This window comes from Arvicanthis niloticus, chromosome 8 (assembly GCF_011762505.2).
Source record: "Arvicanthis niloticus isolate mArvNil1 chromosome 8, mArvNil1.pat.X, whole genome shotgun sequence".
Taxonomy (NCBI): domain Eukaryota; kingdom Metazoa; phylum Chordata; class Mammalia; order Rodentia; family Muridae; genus Arvicanthis; species Arvicanthis niloticus.
The window spans coordinates 30,696,644-30,709,139 of record NC_047665.1 but is presented as its reverse complement, the minus strand read 5'-3'; the positions used below and the strand labels follow the sequence as shown (position 1 = coordinate 30,709,139).

The window sequence follows — 12,496 nt, the reverse complement described above, 5'->3', positions numbered from 1 at the left end:
CCAAACCATGGAAAGTTGATCTTTGTAAAATCAACTGAACACCCCTCCTCCCCCGCGTGCCAAATACGAATTTCACAATGGCAAATTTTATATCCAAAGTCGGGAGGTCAACAGAAAACACCACGGCTGTTCGATTTCTTATTTACAGAACAAACTGTTTACACTTCTATGAGCTGGGGGTTGGGGAGCAACTGGGGGCTGGGGGAGGGCAATCCAACACATTGTCTCTTGCAGAACCCTGCCCGATGGAATGTGGAAACCCCACAATCAGAAAACAAACAAGTTGCTAAAAGCTGCGAAGTTGCTAAAAGCCATGGTTCATCCTACCGCACAGCTGGTTGTGCACAGGTTAAGAACCAAATGCCAAGGTGTTGGGAACAATCACTTTCTAATTGTACTCCAGCTAGGACCAGACCCAGGACTTAAAGCCACAACGTCCGGAGTTGGTGAGGCCATGGGTGTGCTGGGCTAGAAGGAAACATGAATTTATATTTTAAGACCTGTAACTTATACTCTCGCCACATCCAAGAATCTTTAGGAATCTTTAGGAATCTGGTACTTCTAGTCCAACAGTGCCTTAGTCTTGCAAACATCTCGGAACAGGAGATCGAGTAGACAAGGATGTAACTGCTTCCCTTTGAGAATGTGTGTGTGTGTGTGTGTGTGTGTGTGTGTGTGTGTGTGTGTGTGTGTGGTGTTTGTGTGTGAATTCTAGACACACGGGTCTCTTCCCCTTCCCTTGATATAAATGCCCACTTTGAAATTACACGCGTGTATGTATGTTCAAGCAATACAGAGCTGTGCCTCCTACATAAATCAGCATCCTTATCTACTAAGGGAGAGGTGCTAGTGTGTGTGTGTGTGTGTGTGTGTGTGTGTGTGTGTGTGTGTGTGTGTGTTAGTGAGGGAAGGAAGGTTGAAGTTAGTAAACCAAAAGAGACTCCCAGCAAGTCCTAGTGTTAAAGATGACCAGAAATCCCGAAGGAACCGAGGTGAAAAGTGAGTCACAAACACTTTTTCACGAGCTCTCAAACCTATCTTCTAGTAAAGGACTTGGTGTCCACTCTGTCAGAATTTTTTTTTTTTTTGGACTAGTTGCTGAAATGCAGGGTTGTTTTGCACTCAGAGGGAGGCCTATCCTCTCAGTTCCTTCATCCTCCCCACCCCTCCTCATCTCTATCCATGCAGTTCTATTACCCGGAGGCTGAGGTCTTGAGGTCTAATCACCGAATATCAAGGATCATTCAGGGCTTATCTCTTCAGAATCTTTGAACTGCCTTGTAGGTGCAATTCTGAACACTTCCTCCAATACATACTCTGTGAGACAGCTGCCCCGAGACGGTAGAGGCAGAGCGTGGTTTTGGGAAAGCCTTAAGCTATTGAGGATATGTATCTGACTCTGCTTCATCACAACTATTAATGTCACCGAGTCCTTTTGAAACTAACTGGCCCTATGAGCCAGTGTGCTGGTCAGGACAGAGGGGGAAAGTGTGGTTTGTCAAGGAAACTTCAGGAGTCCTCTTAGCCCGAACTCTCTAGCTCCTTTAAGCCCTGGAACGCCCGTGAACTCGGTGCTCCTCAACGTGGCCTACACAGCCTATCATCTTAGCAAACGCCTGAAGTTCCAGGTTTCTATGCCCTCGGATTACTGCTAGCAGGAAGTGGGGCAAGGCACTGAAATACCGTCTTCTTCCTCACTGGAACCCCCGCGGCTGTGACCGAGCCTTGGTAACCTAAAGTCGGACTGGAGAACCTGCCGGTGGAGAGCGGATGGGATGTCGGTGTGACCGGTGATAGCAGGGAGAGGGATGTTCGGAAAGGAGAGGCCAAGGGATAGGCGGAGGGCTGGGAAGGCTGGAGAAACCCCGGCGCTGGAGACAGCCCGGTAGACTAAGGATTGAGGCAGATCCTGTGCGAAGAGAGAGACTCGAGGGCTCCGTGGAGGCCGGAGAACAGTGGACGCAGGAAGGGTCTTGGGGGCCGGTGAGGACTCCGAAAGTCTGCAGTCCGGGAGAACCACAGTGTTTGGTAGTGAGTGGATGAATGCGGTGGGAGGACCGAGCGCGGGCTGCGGGCAGGGGTGCGGGCGCCGGGCCCGGGCAGCCGGCGCGCGTGTGGTCAGCCCCGCGGTCCTCCAGCCGCCAGGAGCGGGCCGGCAGAGCTCGGCCGCTGGCTCATTCACAGGCGTCTCTCGCCTCCCATTGGCTGCCGCCTCCGTAGTGGGGCGGGGCTCCGCTGTCCGGAAAAAAATGTAACTGCGTAAAAAAGTCCTCGCCTGGGTGACGGATGCTCAAAAGTTCAGAAGTTTTCCCAATGCTTCCTTAAGCGGCCGGCGCAAGAGACTGAGAAAAGGTGACGCGGGGGCCCGGGAAGGCGGCCGGCGCGCTGCCCCCGCCCCTGGTTATTTGGCCGCCTTAGCCAGCAGCCCCGAGCAGTGTCTCCTGGAAGGCGCAGGCAGTGGCGAGCAGGGCGCCTTCTTATTTTTTCTTTTCTTTTTCTTTTTTTCTTTCTTTTTTTTTTTTTTGGTTGTTTTTTTTTTTGGGGGGGGTTAAATTTTTTTTAAACTTTTGTCTCTTTTTTTGCCCCGACTGAGCCTGGAAGTTGCTCTGAACGTTCCTCCGAGGCGGCTTTGCGGCGTCCTCGTCCGGCCCTCTCCGGGTGCAGCGACCCTCCCTAGCCGGCCGCGCGGGAACTGAGTGGGCTGCGAGGCGCCAGGCGAGCACAGGGAGAGGCCGAGCGGCCCCGAGCGAAAGGAGGCGGCCGCGGCCGGGACAGACGCAACGCGGCGGGGCCCGTAGCAGCTCGGCGCGGCCCGGACTCGGACTCGGCGGCCGGTGCGGCGCGGCCCGGCCCGAGCGAGGGTGGGGGGCGGCGGGCTGCGCCTGGCGGCGGCGAGCCGGGGCCATGCAGGCGCGCTACTCGGTGTCCAGCCCCAACTCCCTGGGAGTGGTGCCCTACCTCGGCGGCGAGCAGAGCTACTATCGCGCCGCCGCCGCGGCGGCCGGGGGCGGCTACACCGCCATGCCGGCCCCTATGAGCGTGTACTCGCACCCTGCTCACGCCGAGCAGTACCCGGGCAGCATGGCGCGCGCCTACGGGCCTTACACGCCGCAGCCGCAGCCCAAGGACATGGTGAAGCCACCCTACAGCTACATCGCTCTTATCACCATGGCCATCCAGAATGCCCCGGACAAGAAGATCACCCTGAATGGCATCTACCAGTTCATCATGGACCGCTTCCCCTTCTATCGGGACAATAAGCAGGGCTGGCAGAACAGCATACGGCACAACCTCTCGCTCAACGAGTGCTTCGTCAAGGTGCCCCGCGACGACAAGAAGCCGGGCAAGGGCAGCTACTGGACGCTGGACCCGGACTCGTACAACATGTTCGAGAACGGCAGCTTCCTGCGGCGGCGGCGGCGCTTCAAGAAGAAGGACGCGGTGAAGGACAAGGAGGAGAAGGGCCGGCTGCACCTCCAGGAACCGCCGCCGCCGCAGACCGGCCGCCAGCCCGCGCCCGCGCCCCCTGAGCAGGCCGAGGGCACCGCTCCCGGGCCACAGCCGCCGCCCGTGCGCATCCAGGACATCAAGACGGAGAACGGTACGTGTCCCTCGCCGCCCCAGCCCCTGTCCCCGGCTGCCGCCCTAGGCAGCGGCAGCGCCGCCACAGTGCCCAAAATCGAGAGCCCCGACAGCAGCAGCAGCAGCCTGTCGAGCGGGAGCAGCCCCCCGGGCAGCCTGCCGTCGGCGCGGCCGCTCAGCCTGGACGCTGCGGAACCCGCCCCGCCGCCACAGCCCGCGCCGCCGCCGCCGCAGCATCACAGCCAGGGCTTCAGCGTGGACAACATCATGACGTCGCTGCGGGGGTCGCCGCAGGGATCGGCCGCGGAGCTCGGCTCCGGCCTCTTGGCCCCGGCGGCTGCGTCCTCGCGCGCGGGCATCGCGCCCCCGCTGGCGCTGGGCGCCTACTCGCCCGGCCAGAGCTCCCTCTACAGCTCCCCCTGCAGCCAGAGCTCCAGTGCGGGCAGCTCGGGCGGCGGTGGCGGTGGCGGCAGCGGCGGTGGCGGCAGCAGCAGCAACGCAGCGGGTTCGGGGAGCGCCGCCACCTACCACTGCAACCTGCAGGCCATGAGCCTGTATGCGGCGGGCGAGCGTGGCGGCCACTTGCAGGGGCCGTCCGGAGGCGCGGGTAGCGCGGCGGTGGACGACCCCCTGCCCGACTACTCGTTGCCCCCAGCGACCAGCAGCAGCTCTTCATCCCTGAGTCACGGCGGGGGCGGCCAGGAGGCCAGCCACCACCCTGCGTCCCACCAAGGCCGACTCACTTCGTGGTACCTGAACCAGGCAGGTGGAGACCTGGGCCACTTGGCGAGCGCCGCGGCCGCCGCAGCCGCCGCGGGCTACCCTGGCCAGCAGCAGAACTTCCACTCGGTGAGGGAAATGTTCGAGTCGCAGCGGATCGGCTTAAACAACTCTCCGGTGAATGGGAATAGTAGCTGTCAGATGGCTTTTCCTGCCAGCCAGTCTCTGTACCGCACGTCGGGGGCTTTCGTCTATGACTGCAGCAAATTCTGACCTTATTCCCGGCACTCTTAGAGCCAAATGGAATGGAACCCCCAGAGCAGGAACAGTAAAAGAACCTAGCAATGCAAAATCGAAACTAAACACCTATAAAATTTAAAACTTGAGAAGATTCATCACACCAGCGAACAGAATCTCTCCTGAAATTCAACTCACCAGCATCAGCCCAAAGAAAGCCTATTTTCCTAAAAGATTAATGCAGAACCTTCTCCATTTTTGCCTTATCTAAGTAAGCAAAACCGTAAACTATTTTGTACAGACAGCAAAATCATGGTTTATTAAAGGACAGTTTACTCCAGATACCACGTAAGTTTCTTGCGTTCAGAGACTCGCTTTCCTGCTCATTCGTCTTCCCCTCTGCCTCTGCCTTGCCTCTTACCTGTAAGATAATATTTTATCCTATGTCGAAAGAAGGGGGAAAGTCCCTGTTTATGAAAATCGCTTTCTTTTTATTCATGGACTTGTTTTTAAATGTAAATTGCAACATAGTAATTTATTTTTAATTTGTAGTTGGATGTTACGGACCAAACACCAGAAAGTGTTCCAAAAGCTTTTCAAGTTAAATTGCCTGAAACTTTTAAAATGTGCCTTTTCTCTCATTATAAAAAAGGGAAACTGTATTAATCTCATTCTATCATTCTTTTCTTTTTGTTGATCATATCCATTGTTTGTTTATTAATAAATTGCCATTCAGTTTGAATAAGACCTATATGTCTGGCTACTTTAATACAGCTTTAATATAAAGATTTCAGAGTGGAAATTGTAGGAGTTCCCTATACTCTGTCAGATTTTTTAAACGTGGAGAAAACTTCTAGTTGATGTCAAATTTCGCTAAAAGCAGTTTTTAAAATTGTTAAGTAGATTTTTTTCCTATAGCGTTTTCTGCAAAACATACTATCTAGTCAACTTGCTTTGTGGCTATTAAAAAGATAATTTCCTAATTAGATCTGAGTTGGCATATGAACAAATACTTTTCTCCAGTAACTACAGAACATGATTTGGCAATTTTTAAGTCCATGAATCAACAGCAGTGTTACCACAGTGGTACCTGTGTGCAGAGATGCAAATTGCCTCGAGATACTAACAGATGGATAATAGCCTTCATGTCCCACATAAATTGCAATGAGTATTATACATACCTATGAGCCAGATGCCGAATAGATTTTTTCTATTAATTTCATTCCATTGTTAGAGGAGAAATAAACTAGTTTTAAAATGTGTGTATATAACTCATTCACAGTTACAGTTCTTCATGTATTACACAGAAGGATTAAATTTTTAAAAATATATACTGTGGGTTGGAAATAGATATTTAATCTTGGGGAAACTTTTAGAAGATATGTTTGTAGAACAATTTTTTTTTTTTTTGAAGATTTACAGCAATTAACCAGAAGGAAGAGTAAGAAGGCAGAAAAAAAACATTAGTCTGGGGTGGTTTCTTTTCAAACCAATTTTTCTTGTTAATTTACACTTAAACGTAGGGGGCAATCCGGATTGGCCCTCCCCCCCTTTTGTAAATAACCCAGGAAATGTAATAAATTCATTATCTTAGGGTGATCTGCCCTGTCAATCAGACTTGGGGAGATGGCGGTTTGATTACAGATATTCAGGCCTTCAGTTTGTTTTCAAGATAAAGCAGGTTCCTATCTGCCGCTGCTATCTAGAGGCAACACTTAAGCAGTAATTGCTGTTGCTTGTTGTCAAAATTTGATCATTGTTAAAGGATTGCTGCAAATAAATACACTCTAATTTCAGTCAAAAACTGCCTTACGTGGCCTCTGATTCGCTCGGTTCCCGCTGCTCAGAGCGGTAACATAATAGCCAGGGAAGCTCGCAGTGGCGCTGGCAGGGCGTCTCCTCCGGGCAAGCCGGCTGGGGCTGGCCTCACTGGCTTTAAGGGTTTTCTGGGCTGTCCTAGCCTTGAGTGCCTCCTCAGGTTACCCCTTGGAGAGGATAGGGTGGGAAGGGGAGAAGGTAAGGTCTATTTACAAATCTCTTAGGAGTTGCAGCCCAACTCTACTTTGGGGAGTCACAGCGTGGCGCTGGGATTTGTGGACCCAGCGTGGTGGCCCGAGCTGGGTTTTCTAGGCCTGCGGGAGACCTGAGCAGGTGACCGATGGCCCTGTCCCCTCCGACGGGGTTGACCGACCCAAGGCCGGAACGGAGGAGGCTGGACGGTTCTCAGGATGTCCGTTTTCAACTGTTTGGACAGGGGGTGGCGAGTGGAGACCCGCGGATGGCCTCTGGCTTTCTAGGGGGGGACCCCTCCGGGCGGCTATGCATTTCGGAGTGGCATCCAGCCCCGACGCCGGCCTCCGGGACGCCGCTCGGGGCTGGGAAGGCTCCTGAGCTAATGAGCTGTAATTACCCGCTGCGGCGGGCGGCCGGCCGGCTTCTGTTTGCGTTCGCAGCCGCTTCCTCCTCCCCCGCGCGCCCCCGCCCCGCGGCCGCCCTCCGGGTTCCCGCTCGCGGCTCCGCGGCGGCCTCTTCCCGAAATGAGTTGTCTGTGGAGCAAATGGCATCAAAAGGAGACGACCGCCCCCCCCCCCGCTTGAGTTGGATGGGTTCATCAGAGTAGGGTCGGGGTCCCCAAAAGACTGCGCCGAGGGAAGAAGGTCAGGGGCGGTGGCGCGGGATTCCGAGGTCGCGGCGGCCGCAGCAGCGCCTCGAGGGCTCCCGGCGCCGGGCCCCGGCAGCGCCCGCTCCCTTCCTCGCCCCGCGGCTGTGGCTGGCGCGCGCGGCCTCGCCGCTCCTCTTTCCTCCTCGCTCGCCGCCTTTGTTTTGGAGACACACGTGTGTTTAGGAGCCCAGCCCGGGTGGAAAGGTCACAGGCACTTCATTGCTCTCGGGTGACAGCGCGTCCCGCAGCCTCGGTGGGCGCACGGATCCCAGCCATGCTGGCTAGCCACGGCCGGGCCTCACCGGCCTGTTGCAGGCGGCCTGGTACGCAATCTGAGACCTGGCGCTTGTGTGACAGGGACACGAATTACTTGGGCCACGTACGCCAGCTTTGAGGCTGGAGGGTGTACGGAGTTCGGCAGGTTCGGTTCTAAGTGCCGGCGACCCTCCGTATCTACTCCGCCTAGGCCTTGGGGCCCTGAGAACGGCTAGGCCGCGGCCAGCCCCGGCTCCAGTTCCACACGACCCAGGGGTACCTGGCTGTCCTCGAGCCCTGTCACCCTTGAGTCTGGTGGTGCTGGGGTGCAGCTAAGGAAAGAATGTTCTGGCTCCTAGAGGTGGTGTTTGAGTGTCCCTTGCTTTTCCTTTTTGGGCCAGGCAGCTAAGGGAGCAGGTTTCTAGTGTGAGCTTGTGGCTCCTGAAAAGCCCCTCAGTCTGCGCTCCTCCGAGTGTTTCATACTGTGGGTGAGAGAGCTTCTTCCTCTTCCGTTTGCAGGTTTGAAAAATTAAGAATGGAACATGTGTGTGTCTAGGAAGGTGTTTGTATTATACACACCTTGTTATTTCTGCAAGAGTTGCCTCTGTTGTAGTTCTGAGTCATGTGAGAATTGATAGTTACTCATGATTTTAAAAACAAAACACACATGTGTAATGTTTTCTATTGTCTATACATTTGCTTTTGGACATTCATACCTAATTTTAGAGAAAGAATCTATTTCTGCCATTCTTCTTTGACGTGGAATGACTTATTCCTTTGTGACATGGAATGGTTGATTTGCAGTTTTTCTGTAACGTTTTGTAAGAAAAACTGTTTGGTAGTTAATGGATCGCCAGAACATTTGGAAATTAGCCTACTCAGGACATGTAGGACTCAGGTGCCGAGTCCACTCATTTTGTAAATTGCCTCTGTAGAAATCGTTAAGATAGTATTTTGTCCCAAAAGGAGAATCAGAGCACATTTATTTTCTTAGCAATTCATAGGCAAATGCCAGCGTGGTATGTGCCATGTAAAATCTTGCATTTGGCATGTTACATACACGGTAGGAACACGTGCTGTTTTCTGGGGTAGTGTAGTTTCCAACAGGCTGCCTGCAAACAAGCATGCATTTTGCAATTTATCATTCCATGCAGTTTGTGTCATTAATAATAGATACTTGCAGAGTTGTAATAAGGCTCAATTGTGCTGGTCCTCTGGAAGCTCTTGGCTGCTTTCTGCTATAAGAGTGTCTTACAGCCCTTTTGGGCTTCCCTTAACTTTGAAAGGTGAAGAACAAGGCACCTTTTTTTCCTCCCACCCGTGTTACTAGGATGCTGGGAGACTCTTGTCTTTAAGGCAGAGGGCCATTTGTTCTGTTCAAAGTGATATAAAACCCTCGAGGCCCTGAACTCCTCTGGATCAGGCCACCTGGCTAGTTAGCCCTGGCAGGCCAAGAGACAACCTTACTCACCAGGCCATAGGTCCCCACACCATGTCCTCTGAGGCTGCCAGTGGCATCGAAGAAAGAATAATTGGAGTGACAGGTTCCTTCTGGCCCCTGCCTCACACTTTGACTGAGAAGAGCCTCTGAGTCCCTAATCTAAAGCCCCTACCATGGGATATTGAGTGCTGTTACAGGGTCTTCATTTTGACTCCTGACTACTCCTTTTATGACTGGTTCATGAAGCCATTAGCTTTTCCCACCAGCACATAAACAAATATCCTGTTAGAGGTAAGATTGATGATAGTCAAGAAACAAAGCTGGCTAGGCAGAGTAGACTTATGATGGGGGGGGGGGGGCATCGGGGAGGAAAAAACCCAGGAACATGCTAGAGGCTTAATCCCACTTCTTTGAGGACCAGGGGCAGAGAAAAGGGTTCCAAAAGAGTTCAGAGTAAGTGAAATCTGATGTATTCAGATATTCGCCAGGAAGAGAAATCCACAGAAATTTGCCAAAGGGACCAATTGCCAGTTTCAGAAATTCTACTGCCCTGGATTCTCCTTTTTGGATTGATAGTATGGTCCATAGCTCCCCATGCCCTCCCCCGGCCCCCAGGATCTTTCTTGCTATTTGGGCTCTGCAATCACAGCTGGAACTTCTCTTATTTCAGCACCATCTTTTCTATACATTATTTGACTCGATGTATTTATATGTCAGTATCCTCTTGTCTCCCTGTCAGTTTCTCTCATCCTTCCTCTTTCCCCAAAGAAAATCTTTGGGTCCCAAAGAGTTTCTGGATGGAATGCCCCTACTTCCAGTCTGCACCATCTCTGGTGGCCCCTTTGCTTACCCTCCAGTACAACTTCACAGGGGTGGGAGCTATGATCCTAGCTAGTGACCAGGTATGGGATAGAGCTGGAGCCAGAAGAGAGCACGATAGGCAGGTGCTGCATCCGAGTCAGGTTAGAAAGAAACAATACCCAATTAAATGAGTTCCAGCTCCAAAACCCATTCAAGGTTCTCAACGTGATTAGGGGTGGAAAATTGAGCAAAATGTACCATGTCCATCTTATTGGAAACCAAAATAAGGCCCAGAGAGCTCAACTTCAGACCTTTGTTGCCTCCTCTTCTATCTTACCTTGTCCCCAAAGAAACTCTGTTTTATATTAGTTTTGTGTTATTTACTTGATTTTTTCCTTCACTGATTTTAAATTTGTAGCATATTGAACACATTATAGGCAATGCAGTAGGCCCTGGAATTCCCTTCACATATATACATGAGGGCTGGGGCTGTCCCTGAGAGGAGAGGTCTGCCTCCAGTCTGGCCTTGTTTCCAGCTCAGGATCTCTGGGCCTGCGTTTAAGAGTGGCTCAAAAAGTCATCATGTCACTGGGGCCCTTCTGCAGATTCCATGCTCTCAGGATAGCCTCTTCCTGACTTCTTGAAAGGAGTGTCTTTTTGCCCTATACTGCCCAAGGAAGGGCCTTTGTGTCTGCAGATAGTCTTGTAGTGCCCCCTCCCAACTTCTACCATCTACTCTTGTTGGTGACTCCTGAGAAAGGGGACGGTCCTTTGCTCTTAAGTGAACACAGCTTTGCCTATGCAAGTGGGAAGAGAACTTTGTGAGCTCAAGGCTGTGGGTTAATAGTCAGGGCTTCGAAGCCTGGTGTTTCACCCTAAAGAGGCATAAAAGACAGAAGGGAGGGTCTTGGCTCAGGAATTCTTTGGAGAATGGGAGTGTTTAGAGGGCTTTGGGAATGATTTAAAGGAGAGGAGAGAGACCCCTCTCGTTTTCTACCCTAGGGTAAATGCAGGAAAACCAACATGTTTAGCGCCTTTAAATCTCAAGGCCTCTGAATTTCCATCATTATCAAAAAAACCAGGTCATTGTTTCCCTGCTGTGTGGGGATCCTTAATGGCTACAGGCCTGCAAGCCTGGGATACTGTTTGTTCGTTCGTTCGTTGGTTCAGATCGTTCAGGTTTAAGCGTGGTGATTACATTCTTTAAAAAATCTGCTGGTAGAGGACCTATGAAAACTGACCACTGAGTTAGGCAAAATCAGCACAGGCTCCAAGGGAGTAAGTAGCTCAGAGGAGCCTTGGCAGGCCTGCTCCAATATAAGCAGCAGTTCCCAAAGCTGGGCTCAGTCCCTGCCTGAAGTTCTCAGGGCCCGGGAGATTTTCTGGAGTCCAAGAAGCCACAGGGCAGCAGTGTCCCGGAGGAGCCAGAGGCTCACTTTGTAAAGATGACTTTCTCATACCACCTAGAAAAGTCGCACTAGTCAGGGCAAGAGAAGAGTGGGGAAAACCGTTCCCTTGTAAGAGTTCTGCAGAGAGCCTTGGGAAGAAGCCATTCTTGCAACAGGCAGGCTAGTTGCTAGATTTTTCTGAGAAAACTAGGTCTGACATTGAAAGTCCCTGGACCCCAAGGGGCTCTCTGCGCCATCTCCTTGACCCACACTCAAGCTCCGCATCCAGACTGTCGGGGAGGTGCTGGAAAATAATTTACAGCAAATGTATTGGTGACAGTGGGAGAATGTGGCATTTCCTGTATTTGTCCGATGGTTCCAGGGTAGGCCCTACCCGCCCACCAAATACTGTCACTACCCCTGCACGGTCCCCGGACCTTGAAGCAGGGAAAAGGCCTCCCGCCCCCCACCCCTGGGGCAACCATGTTCCCCAAGCTAAGCTACCAGGAGGGATAGGGGGTGGGGGATAAAGTGGCACAACAGGAAAGCCAGAAGGCCCTTCCCAGTCAGCTTCCTCGCCATAAAAAGCCAGACTCCAGCCGAGGTCCTGACCCCTTCCAAATATACATTCCCTTGCCAGCCCGTGACCCGCCACTGCAGTTCGACCTCGGGCTGCTCTGCTTCCTCTCTGGCCAGCCTGAGTCCAGTGCCCCCTTTGGAGCAGTCTGGTTGGTGAAGCCTGGCTTTACAGTTGACTTCCCCAGCCGCCCAGCTTTTGTGATTCTCTCAGGTGTCTGGGACAGGAAGCATTTAGCATTTAGGACTCCTTCTTTTGAAGGACAGTGCTTTCTCACCGAATTTCCTCTGCTGGGCTTTAGGGCTATAGAGCTTGAGGATGGGTGGTGGGTGAGGCTGGACAGGTGCATCCACAGGAACCTTTGGTCAGACGGCCCAGTTTGCACTCCCCTCCCCATTCAAGGCCAGAGCTAGGCAACCAAGAGACTCAGAACCTCAGTGAGCTGAGGTGATTGGTAGTGGTGGCTGGGAGCTGGGCTACCTTTTGTCATCAGCTGGTCACAGTTCTTCACCAGCAAATAAATGGGTGTAAATGGGTGCATATCAGCGGTGCACACTTTAGTAGGCACCTTGGTTCAGGAATTCAGAGAGGCCGCTGAGAATGCATCGGCTGGCAGTGAATAACCCCTTGACATGGAAGATGGACAGGGACTGGGGCTTAGGCCAGAGGGCAAGGGGTCAGGCCCAGAGATTGGTTGTCTGCTCAGAGCAGACCTCTTGGTCCTCTCGGTGACATTAAGTTAAGGAATTGAATGAGGGTGGGGTGGGACCTTGGAATGTTCCTGTGTCTCTAGGAGAGTCCACCCTGAATACATCTGGAGGGAGGAACCTGTA

General features: G+C 52.5%; 1 protein-coding gene across 1 annotated transcript; it reads left to right on the top strand.

Annotated features, from left to right (window-relative positions):
- Positions 1–2,264: 2,264 nt before the first annotated feature.
- On the top strand, positions 2,265–5,286 carry Foxc1 (forkhead box C1). The gene has a single exon (XM_034511148.2). It carries the CDS (start codon positions 2,905–2,907, stop codon positions 4,573–4,575), a length of 1,671 nt encoding a protein of 556 aa, XP_034367039.1. The 5' UTR covers positions 2,265–2,904; the 3' UTR covers positions 4,576–5,286.
- Positions 5,287–12,496: the final 7,210 nt, after the last annotated feature.

Excerpts from the sequence above, each read along its gene's own strand:
- Foxc1 (XM_034511148.2), top strand. The coding sequence starts at position 2,905 with ATGCAGGCGCGCTACTCGGTGTCCAGCCCCAACTCCCTGGGAGTGGTG.